Below are 16,365 nucleotides of genomic sequence, written 5' to 3'. Positions count from 1 at the left end.
GCATAATTCGTGTAAGGTTTAAGCAATTAAACTTTATAAAAAAAATGTTTATTTAAAAATATATTTATCCAATGAATATATAAATATAAAATATATAGAAAATATTAAAGAATCAATTAAGTATAAAATAATAACAGCAAACAACTTTGATTACAATGAGTTTAAACTATTGCAATTAATTAAGAATTTTTACTTATACTAAAAAAATATTAGATACCAACCTATTTTTTATATTTTGATACATTAAAAGTTGTATTTTTTTTTTTATATTAAAATTTAAAAATTAGTTATAGAGAAAACTTTAAAATTAAATTTTAATTTAGAATTTAAAACAAATCACTTTAAAAATAAAATCTAAATTAATTAACATACAAAATAATGTTTTTAGACAATATTAATAAAAGTTTAGGTAATTTAGTACTTAAAAATAGTAAATTAAGTAATGTAATTGTATAATATTTTTTATATAAAATAAAGTATATGAAAATAAAACAATTTCTTAAGATGCTCTCTTTAATTATTTCTTCAACAATAATAAGTATTTATTGAAGTAAAAATAATTAACATGAGATTTTAATAAGCTATACATGGAATGTAACATAACTTGTTGCAAAATAAGTTATGTTAATAAACTTTAAGGTTTATAAACTAAAATCTTAAAAAATAACAACGTGTTATAAAGAGTACTTCATGAAGAAAATTTCTCACATTACTAATATTAAAACTGCTTATTTATTTTACTAAATCAAAGAAAATATCAAATCAGTAACTTATTTATTTTTAGGATTCCATTTCATTCGTTGGGTATTTTTTTTTGGAGTTTGTTGATTTATCTGAGGTCTTATATCAAGTAATGAAGGTGTTTGTTGATTTTGAAATTGAGAATATTGTGACATAGAATTAAAATTTGGAAATGCAGGATTACCTATATTATGTCTACCATAATATCCTGTTGAAGAATCAGGTATATTTATCTGGTGTTGATGTGTATTATTATTAGTCAAGATATGTTGATATAACTGGTGGGTATATTGATTTATTTGAGATTGTGTTTGAACATTTCTAAGGTTTTCAAATGTCAAAGTATTAGAGTTATTAAAATATGTTGGTTCTTCAGCAGAAGAAATATTTAAAAACTTTGTCATTTTAAAATTCATTTCATTGATTGCTGCAGTTGTGTTTTGAAGGGTTTTATTTTGATGATTTCTTGAGGATTTATCATATGTTCTATTTGGTCCTTTATTTGCTTCAGGCATTTTGGGAAATACTTTACGACTATTTTGCAAATGTTTTAACTTACGGCTTCTAGTATTATGTTTAACAAAAACTTTTTCAACATCACTCTCATCATCTGATGAACCAGTTCCACTTTGATATGATGTATAATTTGATAACGAAGATTTAGCAGAAGAATCAATGATTAGCTTGGCTTTCAAAGATGAATCAACATCTTTTATTTGTAAGTTACAAGTTTCCATGATTTTAGTTAACATTTTTAAAAAGTACAACATATCATCAGGAGCAATGCTACTTGAATTTGTAGCCAATCTAATTTCATTACAAATAAGTTCTGCTAAGTGAAACTTCTTTGAACCAAATGATGAAAAAATGTTGCTATAACAAATAAAAATTAAATAATAAGAAAATCAGCAAACATTTACAAATTAATATTAAATGGAATCCAAAATTAAAATATTATAAAAGATATTTTTTATTTGCATTATAGATAATATATTTTTAACATAAAATACAGACATTTTATTAAGAAAATTTTTTTTAGTGAATAATTTATTAATTGTTAAAAATAAAATATATATAATACAATTAAAAATACTTAAAATTTTAAATATTATATTTACTTAAAATCAATAAATTAAAATAATTAAAAAAATTACCGTAATTATATAATTATTAGCAATTCCTGGTGTTTCTATCAACTTAATAAATTCTTCAACACCAGATCTTAAGTTGTTTGTGAATAATATCAAATACGAACACAATTGAGCTACAATTTTTGATTTATCAAGTCCATCATATTTAGGAATTAAATTAGTGAGAAAAGGAATGGGATCTTCTCCATTTTTTTGTTTTTTTACTATGAATCCTAAATCATTTCCTAATCTTGGTGTTCTATTTTTCCGTGATGGATATTCATGTTTAGTTTTAGTTGTTTTTGGTTTCTGTTTTTTAGACTAAATAAAAAAAATATATATATTTACCTAAAGTATTATATGAATATTATTTCTAAATATATCTTACAATATCTTCATAAGCTTCAACTGTTTTTTTGATAGCTTTTAAAACAGTAACATCATTTGGTGCCATTTCATAGGCTTTAGTCAAATATTGTTTTCCCAAATTAAAATCACGGACCATAATTGGAAGAGTCATTATTACTTTAGCACATTTAACTACCAAATGAGGATCTTTTGGTTCCATGCTTATTATAGCTCTAAAATAACAAAATAAATAATCATATTAAAAAATTAAAAGAAAACCAACAACCTCTTAAGTACTTTTATACTAGATATAAATGCAATTTTTAACTATCATGGAAATAAATAGTCTTCACTTATCAAATAGATATATTATATCAACATTAGTGTATAGGTGAATAATTATACATTCTATGATACTAAGTATAATTTATTATTTTACATACTTAATCATTTGAACAATTGTTTTATTTGCCTGCAGATTTTTTTCAATCCAAGATTTATCACGATTATTTTTATTATCATGATAATATCGAATTGCAGTATCTCTATCTAATATCATTCTATGGTAGTTGAAAACAGTATTATTTCCATCAGACAACATAATTGCATGCTGAATAGCATTTCTTTCATTTTCTGTTGGATTTGATTTATGAGAATATAAAAATTTCCTTTGCGCTGCCAAAGCAAGTGAATAAATATAAAACCACTGTGAAGTATTAGGATCTAAATCACATGCTTTTCTTGCACTGTCACAAGCTCTTTTAAAAATGTGAGAACTTCCACCATATTCAGTAAATACAGCTGCACGTATTGCATGTACAGTAGCTTTTGATTTAGAATCCATATTATCCAATAGTATAATGTCATCTAACAACTGAAAAATTAAGAATTTTAAAAATGATAGATGTACTGTGATAAAGATTGGTATGTTCATTTTGCATTAATACATATTTATTATATAACAGACTGATAGAAATATTAGTTAAAATTAAAATATATTCAATAAAATTTGCTTACAAATAGTTAAACCAGGAGTTTAAACCATATCATAAAGTACGGTTCTTAAATCAAACTCCATGAAAACTATTAAAACATAAATCTCAGCAAATTCTTTTGAAAATATTTTAAAAACTGAGACATAAACAGTAGAGCGTCAATTATCCGCATTAATCGGGACTGAGGGGGAATAATTGATTTATGTGAATAATTAAATAACATTAAAAATTTTAAAATATTGTTCATTATTCATATTTTTATTATTGATGTATCATTTAAAGTATAAATGAACGTAGTATTGATTGAAATTTTAAGATAATGCACAAACGTCAAACATATTATCTACATTAGAGTAAGCCAAAGTATATTATAAAATAATATTGTATGTTTTATTATATACATAATAACAAATGATAAAAATTAATTAAATTAAACTAAAAATAAATTTGTACAAAAATGTTGTAACTGATAATTGATGTTCTACTTTATTTTAATAATACTACATGCTTTAATATTTTAGACAAAATATAAAATATAACTACGACTTAAGAAATGATTATAATATATTACAAACATATAATAAAAAATAATAACAATGGCACACTAATATTACCATATGACACAGCTACACATAATTATAACTCATGCATGGAAAGATAAAACATCCAATTCTATATAGCAGGGATGGGCAACTCAAAGTTACTAAAGGGCCAATTTTTAGAAATTTAAAATATAGCGGGCCAGAACATAGAAAGCAAAAAAAAAAGTCATTCAAATTATATATTTTGAATAGCATTTATTTTGTATATAATGAAATAGGACATAGGTTAAAATTGTATACCTATACCTAATGCAATTTGAAAATGTAGCGCGGGCCAGATAAATAAGGTTAGCGAGTCACCAGTTGCCCACCACTGCTATATAGTATAGCGAGGAAATGCACTAATCAATTTACATATTACCAAGAAAATTTCTAGAGGTAAAAGAAAGAGAGTATAGAAATCTCTGAGTAACTTATTCAAATATGATTTACCAGAAGTTCAGAACTATAAAAAACACCTTTAAGACATTTAGCCTTTTAAATTATGTATTTAAGTCAGAAAATATTTAACGATTTATTAAATAATGAAATATTTCTGACTTGAATTATTTTTAAACTATGAACTACATCCTTTTCGATCAATAATTGTTTATAAGTATGTAGGGCATATTAAAATAGTACTAAGTGCATTTGTTCATATTAACAGCTTTAATCGTAAAGTTTTGTCAAATATTTTTTTTTTAATAGTGTATAAATTAACAGGGGTTTGTTGAAATTGGTGTTATAGAAAAGATTTTTAATTTTGAAGAACAAGAATTAATATTTTTATAATTCTAAAAAACAAAACTGAAAACAATCATAAAGGTTCAAACCCCTAGTTTCAACACTTGTTGCATAGTGCATAATATATTATAGTAAAACCTCAATTATCCAAACTAATTAGGACTACACTGAGTTCAGACAAGCAAAATTTTGAATAATATAAATTAAAAAAGTCAGTTTTTAAGAAACTGACTAATTATATACATAATATAAAAATAATATAGATGTCCAGTATACAATATTTATTGATAAACTAGTCACACATGAATGTCATTAAGATAAACATTATTATAATATGTATATGTACATATTATTGTGTACTAGGTTTCTATTATTATGTATTGAGTTACATGTTTGGATACGTGAATTGAAATAAAATAATGTTAGGATAACAGAGGGTTCATATAATGGAGGTTTGGATAATCAAGGTTCTACTGTATGTAGTTTTTCTATCAATATTGTTAAATAAAAATGGCTGTAAAGTAATATAAGAACAAAGTCTTGTATACAATTAAATTGTATGAAGTTGAACATATTTTAGAATTAATTATATTTTTTTTAAAGAATAATGTAATTTAACTTTACTGCCTATTTATTATTACAACATAATAAGAAATATATATATATATATTTAATAACAAATGAAAATTAATTATCAAAATTAAATATACATTCTTAATATAAAAAATGAAAAATAACATACCCATTTACACTCTCCAGTAAGATTTGTAGCAAATAACATATGAATAAAAGTTGCCTTTAAAACATATTGAAGACCAACATTAATAGATAAATAAAATTCATCAGTACCTTTATCTAGTTCTTCAAGCCATTTCCCAATTTCTAATATTTTCAATTGTCCTAATTCGGACTCATCTTTGTGAAAAAATTCATAACCAATAATTAAATTACCTACATACCTAAACACAAAGATCAAAATTAAATTTTTAAGTATAAACTAGTATTTTATTTATCATATTATATATATATATTTTTTTTCAATTGGGAATATTATTTATAGTTAATTGTATATTTATCATACCAACATACAAACCAAGCCTTAAACTAATTTATGTACATAATGCAAATAAAGAGTATAATTAGTAGAAGGTAAAATTTTGTTTCTAATATTATCTATTTACCTTTCAAATGTAAACTCGAATGAGGATATATCCAAGTTGTAATCTCCGTATTTATTTTGTATCAATAAAATTATATTTTTTTTGTTATTAGATTTTATATTCCACGTAAATAAACACTGAAGATTGTTGATTTTATTAGCAGTGTTGTTTTTATCAACATTTTTAACTGTTTCAAATTCTAGCTGGTTTTCTTCAGTATAACTAACTTCACTTTTAGAATCGTCAAAATCGTCAACTGAAGCACTATCATTAGAATATTCTTGATGAGTATCAGTAATAGGCACTGACTCGATATTATCAATATTATCTAATGACACAGAACAACTAATACCATTATCTAAAATTTCTTTTAAGTCAGTGTCAATTTCATTCAACGAAATAAGCATGTCTTTAACTTCTTCTTTAGTGATTAAAACTGGTTGACAATCTATAGGTTTCTTTTGAAGTTTTTTATCAGATTTATTAAAAAGCGATTTAAACATTGAAGAAAACATAATAAAACCTATACAAAACAAAAAGCATGTTTAGTTAAATATTATTCTTATACAAAATAATTGAATAATTTTGGTTGTTACTTACGATTGTAAAGGTATAACTATCAGCAGATTTAAATCGAATTTTCTCTTAAGCTATTATTTATAGAAGACAAGTTAAAATTCTCAATACTTGAACATTGGTAAATTTTCAAACATTTCTAAATTTAAATGAATAAAATACATGTAAGTATAACATATTATGAATTTACAGTATTTAAGAAATTTGGATGAGTTTTGATTAGTGATTACCTACCTACGTATTATAACAATAATTATAACTATAACTAATGATTAAATAATTATGAATATCGAATACAATATATTTTCGTGCCTTGCCATTCGTCAATCAAGAACCAATCAAGACCTATTTAAGAAGTAGTAAATACCTATTAATTATTTAATGGTGATAAAGTTCTCAATGTTCTCATTGATAATTGTAAATTCATTAAAAATGTAAATAAATAATTACTAATAAGTATCAAGTAATGGATTTATTCTATTAAGGTAATAAATTAAGCATCTACGGACGTCTAGTATAATGGCAAGGGCCAAAGGGCTTAATACAATCACAATGTACTTATAAATAATTTACACAATTTGTCTAAATACAACCGTTCTAATCACTCAGGATCTAAAATGATGATTTTTATTGTTTTTAAACGATTTTATATTTTATAATTAAACATATTTTATGTGTTTTATTTAATATATATATATATATTTAAAATTGAATAACCGTAGATACCTACTTTACGAAGAGTTCACTAAATATTTATGCTAATCTCTTAGATAAGATAGAATTCGTAGATTATACTGCAGAGGACGCGCACTGATGACTAAAATTGCAAATATGTTGTCATTATACATAAAAAAAATATAGTGAACTAGATATAGAATAGCTGTGCGAGTATAATTTGAATTTGGCTGATCACAAATCAGTAATCACTGATCAGAGATGAATGGAAAACACCAAGTGATCAAGTGAACGATTGGCAGTTTGCTGTGTTAGCAGTTAATAGTTATGCGCCATAGAATAATATTATCACAGAATAAATGAAATTTGAAATTTCATTTCATGATCAGCTATAGTGATATTATTCTGTGGTTTGCGCTATCTATTATTTGATAAGCGTACGGCGGACCGTGGCTTAAGTCATGCAGTGGACATTTTGTACTGTGATTTTAACTGATAATTGATAAAAAAAAAGAAGATATTAGATTATTCAAAACTTTAGTTTAACCACTTTAACCGACAAAATATTCTGTGCTTTAACCGTGCGCTGTCACCACTCACCAATATCACGATCTATTGTTAATCGCAATTCGCAATAGCCATAGCTTGTTGATATTTGAGAGTATGTACTATGTAAGTATTCAGTATTGTAAGTAATTATATAGTACCACAATAGTACACCACTACACTATTAATCGTTTTAAATCCACGAAGTTGAATTCGAAAATGTTTAAAAATGTGTATGTACCTAACCTGTAAACATTAGAAAAATAAAACAATTATTAGGTAATTACCTAATAATAATTATTAAATATTAATAACTAATGAAGCGGCACGCGGCACGCCAGCATTTATTCCTACTGCAGCAGATATCGTTAAGAAAAAGTGGTCTTCTAGTTAAAGGATTTTAGAATTAAATGCTAATCATGAGTAGGAAGAGTTTAAGGCGTTTGTCTTTAAAATAATACACTTTGGGGCAGACCTTTGGTTCTCCCAAAGCAAACGATATTTGACCGACCAAATCATGTGCCTATCAACTGACTCTGATTTTAGAAGGGCAGTATGAGATTAATCCAACCCATTCCTCTACAGATGTTCCTTAAAATATAGTCATTGACCTCATTTATTTGATTTTAGGTATTAACGCTGAAGTAATACTGGCTAGAACCACTTCAAGATGCAAGTCATTCAAAATCAAAATATTCTAAAAAATTAAAAATTAGTAATATTACCTATTGGTTATGATTTTAAGAATACTATAGATACATAAATAGATATAATTTTTTATTTTTTTTTAAGTACCTATTTGTAGTTTAAATGCGAGTGTAACTCAAATTTTGTATTTTTTTATTTCGCATAACTATTTAACAGTAATTTTGAAAACTTGATTTGTAAAAAAAAACATACATTATTTCATCAAAACTTTTATGTGATAAATCGATAAAAATATTAAATCATTATTACAATAATATAAGTACAAAATAAAATAAATTGAAAATAGATTTTCTGTTTACAAAACATTTAGATGATGTTATCCCAAAAAGCAAGATAGTAATAGTGTACAGCAAGTTAAAATATAGTCCATTATAATATTATGATTTAAAATATTTTCAGTTTACAAAGTATATCATAAAATAATAATTCAAAGTTAAAATACAATTGATATGCAACATAAAATAAACAAAATCCTTAAATAATTTATATATCTCAAAAAAACACTTATGAAAATAGATAAATCGATATTAATTATCTTAGTACATATATATAAATATAAGAACTAAAAATACATTTTATCACCAATTTTTTTTATTAGTTGGTCCAAATAAATCATTCAGTTTAATCCAAGCTTTAAACTCGTGTAGTCATGTGATAGTAATATCTACTTTTCCAAAGCCTCATCTTGCTGCTATAAATATTTGCAAGATGGGGATATCAAAGTTTGACAGATCTAGCAACATTGGCCAAAATCTAAGAAATTTCAGGCGGCATTGTGGTCTAATTTTCTAATTAACCTACCAGGGGTATACCAGATCAGTGTCATAACTCTACTGGGCATTCACTCAATACTAGATCTAGAAGACTTGATATGTAGAAATACACAAATAAGATGTATGATATCAAAGTAAAGATACAAACACTGGACTTCACTTGCTTATTTTCTTTAGTGTGCTTATTAATACCTGAAGATGTTTTATAATTATTTTTAATTTTTAATTTAACCAATTAATTTAACAATTTGTAAATTATTTTCTTACAGTGAAAAATATTGAACAATACTACAAAAGTAAACTTTTTTCGTAATTATTGTCATAACTGAATATACTTAAAATTATAGTAATAAAATGAAAAATAAAATAAAATAACTTAAAACTTAGTATTGAAACTGTTACAAACATAATTTTTTGATGAAAAACCATTGAATATTTTAATAAAAAAAAAAAATAATAACAAAAAACAGAAATAAGCTGAAACTATTATTTTTTAAAATTTGATTTAATAGAACTTGTTTTTGGCTTAGAATTTGAATCTTGTGGACCTTTTTGAGGTCTTAAACTGAGTAATTGTGGTATATTTGGAGAATTTTGAAGTAAATTTGATGATGATGGCAAGCTAAAATTTGCATGATTTTGATTAAAATAGCTATTAAGCTCACCAGATGATACATTAGGTGAATTAAAACGTGACTGTGTGGTAGCTAAAATGTTTTGATAAAACTGTTGGGTATAACGATGTATTTCTGAATTCTTTTCTAAACTTTTTCCCAAATTCTCCATAGTCAAAACTTTAGATTTACTGTCAAATCCATTACCATTTCCACCTTTGGAAGAATTTAAAACTTTCTCCATTTTAACTTTCATTTGATTCACATCATATGCTTTTGGACGTGGTTTATTATTTTCTGCTTTTTTTGATGTATTTTTATTTTTTTTAGGGTCGTCATCTGTAATTTTTGCCAATTTATTCGATTTAACACTGTTTGTAAATACTTTAGGACCTTTCTTTTGCAAGTGTTTTGCTTTATGTTTTTGTTTTGTAATATTTTTATCAATATTTTCACCATCTGAAAATTCAGTTTCACTTGGCACTGATGTACTTGAAAATTTAGATTTAACATTTAAATTAACAATGAGTTTGCTCTTCATGGACGAGTCAACATCTTTTATTTTTAGATTACATGTTTCCATGATTTTAGCTAACATTTTATAATAATACAGCATATCGTCAGGAGAAGTTCCATTTAAATTTGTAGCTAATCTAATTTCATTAGAAATAAGCTCTGATAAATTAAATCGCTTTGAACCAAATAATGAAGTATGTTTCTGAAACAAATAAAATACTAATAAGAAGTTATATAACCAAATAGGACCTTGCACCATACAAGTATTAGTCATACTGTAGGTTGAAGTAATTTTTCCAAAAATAAGTTGTGTATATTATAAAATAATAATTATAGTATAACATTATAACCGACTGTTATGTAGGGTAAGGTTGGCAATATCACCAACCTATACCTCCGACGCCGCACTGTTTGTGTGTGTGAGTAGTTTTGTTTTTTACTTATGTATTATGTTTTTAATATTCTTATGCAAAATAAAGTTTTCTTTTATATTTTTATGAGTTTGATTTATATTAACTAATAATGGGTCGGCGTAAAAGTAACGCCGCCTACAGTTAGAAAATTAAATTTGAAGTCAATACTTTTATACCATAGAATAGTATAAAAAGAATCTTGATATTAATAGCTTAAAATTAAACAAAATATTTTAATAATTAATGTAATAGAGAAATTTACTACAATAAATATTTTATAAATCATAAAAAAAAAAATAATATTTTATTTATTAAAATATATTCATAATAATATATCCAATTTTATTGAAATTTGAACTTCTTATGCTCACAAAAAATTTATGTGGTGTTACACTAACCTTTTTTTAAATTCTGGTAAAAAAAAAATATAAAGAATTGTATATTCAATTTTTAAGTCTTAAGTATTAAAATTATGAATTTCATAAATTTCTAACAAAAAATTAAATTACAAATATTTTTGAATTTTTGTACAAATTTGATATAATTTACTACTAGAAACCATCTCTAATGCTTCATGCTCAAAAAAGCATTTTTCATTACTACAATCAGAAGTTAAAATAAGTTAAATTAAAATAATTAATATTTTATTATTACATGATCAATTGATTTTTAATTAGTTATTAATAATAATAAAATATTTTAGATGAATAATTTCCTAATTATGTAGATAGAAAACCATATTTTACACAATGTCAAAATTACTTTATTTTTAAAAATATTTAAGAAAAATACTTACTGTAATTATATCATTATTAGTAGTTCCTGGTAATTCAATCAACTTATTAAACTCTTCGACACCAGATCTTAAGTTGTTTGTGAATAATATTGTATAAGAACATAGCTGAGCTATAATTTTTGACTTATCTAGTCCATCATATTTAGGAATTAAATTAGTGAGGTAAGGAATAGGATCTTCTCCATTTTTTTGTTTTTTTACTATAAATTCAAAATCAATTTCTAATTTTGATTTTTTTTTCTTCAACGGTGGTAGTTGATTTTGTTTTGTTTCGTTATTTCTAAGTTTCTGTGTTTTAGACTAAAAAACAAAATTATGACAAATAAAAAAATGTTATGAATATTATTTCTGAATATATCTTACAATATCTTTATAAGCTTGAACTGTGTTTTCAATTGCTCGTAAAACAGCTGCATCACTTGGTGCCATTTCAAAGGCTTTTGTTAAGTATTGTTTTGCTAAATTAAAATCACGAACCATAGTTGGAAGAGTCATTATTACTTTAGCACATTTAACTACCAAGAGAGGGTCTTTTGGATCCATATGTATTAAGGTTCTATAAAAAATTATAAAATTTTACTTATTAGTTATAATTATGATATTTAAAAATAAAGTTTAATGCTAGATTTAAAATTGTATTTTTCAAAGATGGACTTAAATATTTTTATGAATAATTATTTCATATTTTATTTTTATTATGAAGTAAATAATAGTTTCTATTTATAATTATACTATAAACAATAATGTTTAATGACAATACGCAAAAATCATTCAAATTAATAGAAAATACTTAAACTTAATTTTATAAATAATAAATCTTTATGAATTTACATACTCAATCATATTAATAATTTTTTTGTTGTCTTGAAAATTGTTTTTGTTCAAAAACTTATCATTTTTATTTTTATTGTTATGATAATTTCCAACTGTAGTTTCTCTAAATAGTACCATTTCATGGTATTTGAAAAGTGTATTTATTCCATTAAATAAAGTATTTGCTTGATTAATTGCATTAATTTCTTTTTCAGTTGGAATTGATCTATATGGTTGTAAGAATTGTCTTTGAGCTGCCAATGCAAGTGAATGAATATAAAACCAATAAGAAGTTTTGGGATCTAAATCACATGCTTTCTTTGCCATCTCACAAGCTTTTTTTAAATAGTTTAGATTTCCACCATATTCAATTAATACAGCTGCACGTATTGCATGTACAGATGCCCTTGATTTGGAATCCATTATGGAAAATAATACAATATCATCCAATAACTGAAAAAATATTAAAACAGATACTTTGGCTATTATGCGATCATATGTTAATTAAGTACATTTTTTCAAATTAAAATGTATAATATAGCAATTTTCAACCTCGTGGTTACCTAATTATTATATAGGGTCATAACCACATATTTCCTATTTATGATCATAAGAAAAATATTTTTAGATGTTACAAAAATATTGAATATTTTATTTGAGGGTTGTAATTGGAAAGGTTTAAGACCAATTTTATAGAGAATGAATATTTTTTTTTATAATTTAAACTTTATCAAATATTTAAATATTGTAATATTTTTAGTGTATTTTTTATTACATTATATAACTAGGAATCTACCAATAACATATTTTACCAATATCAAATACTTCAATATATGCTAATATAAATCGTAAGCCAATATTAAAACAAAACAATTACCAAAAATCAATATCAACTAATTATTAATTGCTGATAAACCTAAAAAACACATTTTTAATTATGCAGGTTTTTGTAAATATTTTAAAAAAAAGATTGTTTGTAAGAATCAGTTTTTTATTTGTATTTAAAAGCAATCTAAAGTAGATAAACTAATTAAATTATCAGCAACAATGAGTTTAATCTGAATAGTACAAGTCAGGAAAATTGAGTATTCCTTTTATATAATTAGGATGTAGAGGTTTATTTAAGATGTGCTAGAGCTGCGTTTCTCAAACTGTGGGTTGCAACCCATCGATAGGTCGTCAGTCAATTTTTTTGAATTATGCAGATTCCAAGAAATATATGATAAATTAATATTAAATATATTATTATGTTACATTGTTATTATTAAAAGTACATTTGTAAAAATATGTTGATTATAAACCTATACAATGATAAATATAATGATTTAAACTTAATAAAGTACCTAATTAAAAAATTTTGTTAAAAAAATTTAAATTATATTATATAATTATAACTATTATATTTTTAAATTATTAAATTTTTTTTTTTATATAAATTTAAAAATTTACACATTTTTTTTTTTTTTTTATCTAACTACTTTTTGAAAAATGAAAAAAAGTGAAACCATGTGGGCCGCGAAAGATTTTTCGGGGGAAATTTGAGTTGTGGTACTAAAAAGATTGAGAACTACTGTGCTAGAGAATATTTATTAACACTGAAGTAGCTTTTTCTAGATTGACTATATTTAAATAATTTTGATTAATTAATCCCTAATGGTTAATAGTTCTATATCATTTATTTTATACTATTGAATTATTATGAGTGGACAGGAGAGAGTAGAGATGAGTTTGAAAAATTTGAATGAAGTATTTTGCATGATTGAACAACAGTCCGTCTATCATTAGATTTTGAGATCACACAATTATAACAATTAAACTGTTTAACAAACACAGACAATATTGTTAATTTTAAGTTCAAATAGTTTGATAATAGGTTAATTCACAATTGTTAAAACTAACATAAAATCGTTTTGTTAAATGCAAAATTAATAGTTTTTAAATATGCAAGACAGACAACAGATGCAAATGTGGCATTAGGCCAAGTTAAACTATTTTTGTGTAGAAAGCATTATATTATACTAATTACAATTTATATAAAAAAAATTTTCATTCATAAACAAGAAGTGCTTCGTTTTATGTTCCTATTATAATATTTAATATAATATACATACTATAAAGTTTTAATTATTATAATGAAAATAAACAAATAATATCTAATTAAAATTAACAACTTACCCATTTACATTCTCCAGTGAGATTTGTAGCAAATAACATATGAATGAAGGTAGCCTTCATAACACGTTGAAGACCAATTTTAATAGATAAATAAAATTCATCAGTACCTTTATCTAATTCTTCGAGCCATTTCCCAATTTCCAATATTTTCATTTGAGCTAATTCAGGTTCACCATTATGAAATAATTCATAAGAAATAATTAAATTACCTATAAACCTAAAAATAACAATCATTATTACAAACATTTACATTATTTAACAATAGAACCAAATAAATTGTAATTCATAGTTTATACCAGGTATGTCCAACCCGTGGCCCGCATAGGTGTTCCAACCGGCCCGTGTAAAAAAAAAATTATTATTTACAAAAAATGTATTTTATTAAGTTTTTAAGAATATAAAATATTTTACAATTTTGAATTTTTATATAAAAAAAAATGTATTGGATTTTGGAATATTAATAAAAAAAAATTAGTGAGAAATTTGGGCTTGTTTTTCTTTAACCAATCTTTCAATGTTCGGAGTGAAATGTGTAACGCCAATTCTTAATAAGAAGTGTAAGTACAATAGATATACCTATGACTAGTTATATTTTATCGAAATGAACAAAAAAAAAAAACCCATGAAGCATATACGGCCCGCAGTACAAATATACATTTTGAATGTGGCCCGCCAGTTGAAAAAGGTTGGGCATGCCTGGTTTATACTGTTTATAGGCTACAATTATATAGAGAAACAGGTTTAACTCATCAATTTTATACTATAGACAATTTCCTGAATTTTATTGAATGATAGTTTAGTGAGTAATTTTGTATATTTTGAAATTAGTAATGGATGAATACAAAAATTATAATTAAAAAGTATACTGATTTTAAAGTGTCTAGCTGTTACATGTAAAATTACATTGTCATAAATTAAAAATGATTAATTAGTTAAAATAAAATTTGACTCGTAATAACTTATAATGCATACCTAGTATTTTATTTAAATTATTTATCAAAACTTACCTTACCTACCTTTCTAATGTAAATTCAGTTGAAGATATATTCAAGTTATATTCTCCATATTTATTCCGTATGTGTAAAATTAAATTTTTCTTGTTTTTTGACTTTACATTCCACGTAAATAAACATTGGAGACTATTTATTTGATTCATAGTTTTTTTTTTAGTGGGATCCTCAACTGTAACAATATCTATTTGGTTCTCTCCAATAGAGCTTACTTCACTTTTAGTATCATCAAAATTGTCAACTGAAGCATCGTCATTAAAATTTTCTGGATGATTATCAACAATAGACAATGACTCAATAGCATCAGTAACATCATCTTTTGTCACAGAACAATTATCATCATTATCATCATTATCTTTGATCTCATCTAATTCAGTTAGCATGTGTTCAACATCTTTTGAAATAATCTTAACTATTTCAGATTCCGCAGCAATAGATTTCTTCTTGATGCCAGATTTATTTAGAAGTGTTTTAAACATTGAAGCAAACATATTTATTGTTGAAAGAGAAAAACTTTTTAAAAACAAAGAAACTAGTTAGTAAAATAGTAGGTAATAATTAATAAATATCTTGTTAAAAATATTAGACTTTTGTTTTGATACTTACAACAATAAAATAACTAAAAGCAGTGCAAATAAAAATGTTTTCTAAACAAATGTAGCAAAGTAGTAATAGTTAAAACTTGTAACAGTTGTAAAACTTGTAACTAATAACTGTTATATTTGTCGCATTCGCGTATCAATGTTTAAACATTAACTAATAGTGATGGGCACAACCGAGTGAAAACTATCGAAGTATAGTTTAAACTATCTAATTACTCGGTTGTTTTATAAAACTATCGAGCTATCGAACTATCGAAAAACTATCGAACTATTGAAAAACTATCGAACTATTGAAAACTAATAAGTGAAAATTATCAAGTAAATTCGGTCGATAATACCGAAAAATCACTCGATTGTTTTTTTTTAACTCGATAGTCAAAACTAGTCGGTGTAAGACGTATGCAACTACCGAAAGAAACAATCGAGGTTTAAAAATATCTATTCAATCG

The 16,365-nt window shown here is 24.2% G+C and overlaps 2 protein-coding genes and 1 long non-coding RNA gene across 3 annotated transcripts; 1 reads left to right on the top strand and 2 right to left on the bottom strand.

The window, feature by feature from the left end:
• Positions 1-552: 552 nt before the first annotated feature.
• Positions 553-7,197, bottom strand: LOC112596064. The gene is made up of 8 exons (XM_025341543.1): positions 7,006-7,197; positions 6,300-6,414; positions 5,721-6,222; positions 5,282-5,498; positions 2,663-3,093; positions 2,260-2,452; positions 1,893-2,192; positions 553-1,610 (listed from the first exon to the last, which is right to left on the bottom strand). Exons 3-8 carry the CDS (start codon positions 6,212-6,214, stop codon positions 771-773), a joined length of 2,475 nt encoding a protein of 824 aa, XP_025197328.1. The 5' UTR covers positions 6,215-6,222; positions 6,300-6,414; positions 7,006-7,197; the 3' UTR covers positions 553-770.
• A 169-nt stretch (positions 7,198-7,366) lies between these two features.
• Positions 7,367-12,420, top strand: LOC112596065. The gene is made up of 3 exons (XR_003114743.1): positions 7,367-7,622; positions 8,127-8,211; positions 12,345-12,420. It is a non-coding gene; the product is annotated as an uncharacterized LOC112596065 (long non-coding RNA).
• LOC112596062 lies at positions 9,428-16,129 on the bottom strand. Its single transcript, XM_025341540.1, has 7 exons — positions 15,921-16,129; positions 15,321-15,827; positions 14,305-14,521; positions 12,152-12,582; positions 11,680-11,872; positions 11,317-11,616; positions 9,428-10,309 (listed from the first exon to the last, which is right to left on the bottom strand). Exons 2-7 carry the CDS (start codon positions 15,803-15,805, stop codon positions 9,464-9,466), a joined length of 2,472 nt encoding a protein of 823 aa, XP_025197325.1. The 5' UTR covers positions 15,806-15,827; positions 15,921-16,129; the 3' UTR covers positions 9,428-9,463.
• Positions 16,130-16,365: the final 236 nt, after the last annotated feature.

This window comes from Melanaphis sacchari, unplaced genomic scaffold, assembly GCF_002803265.2.
Source record: "Melanaphis sacchari strain LSU unplaced genomic scaffold, SCAv2.0 Contig2_pilon_pilon, whole genome shotgun sequence".
NCBI lineage: Eukaryota > Metazoa > Arthropoda > Insecta > Hemiptera > Aphididae > Melanaphis > Melanaphis sacchari.
Note: the sequence above shows the minus strand (reverse complement) of the source record. Positions and strands in the feature narration are given on the sequence as shown.

What these genes read in the sequence shown, in the direction of transcription:
- LOC112596064 (XM_025341543.1), bottom strand. Translation starts at nt 6,214, where the DNA reads ATGTTTTCTTCAATGTTTAAATCGCTTTTTAATAAATCTGATAAAAAA. An exon ending in TTGAAGCTTATGAAGATATT is followed by an intron (nt 2,193 to 2,259) that starts GTAAGATATATT and finishes TTTTTTATTTAG; the next exon opens with TCTAAAAAACAGAAACCAAA. An exon ending in ATAATTATATAATTACGGTA is followed by an intron (nt 1,611 to 1,892) that starts ATTTTTTTAATT and finishes TGTTATAGCAAC; the next exon opens with ATTTTTTCATCATTTGGTTC.
- LOC112596062 (XM_025341540.1), bottom strand. Translation starts at nt 15,805, where the DNA reads ATGTTTGCTTCAATGTTTAAAACACTTCTAAATAAATCTGGCATCAAG. An exon ending in ACTGAATTTACATTAGAAAG is followed by an intron (nt 14,522 to 15,320) that starts GTAGGTAAGGTA and finishes TGTTATTTTTAG; the next exon opens with GTTTATAGGTAATTTAATTA. An exon ending in AAAATTATTAATATGATTGA is followed by an intron (nt 11,873 to 12,151) that starts GTATGTAAATTC and finishes AATTTTTTATAG; the next exon opens with AACCTTAATACATATGGATC.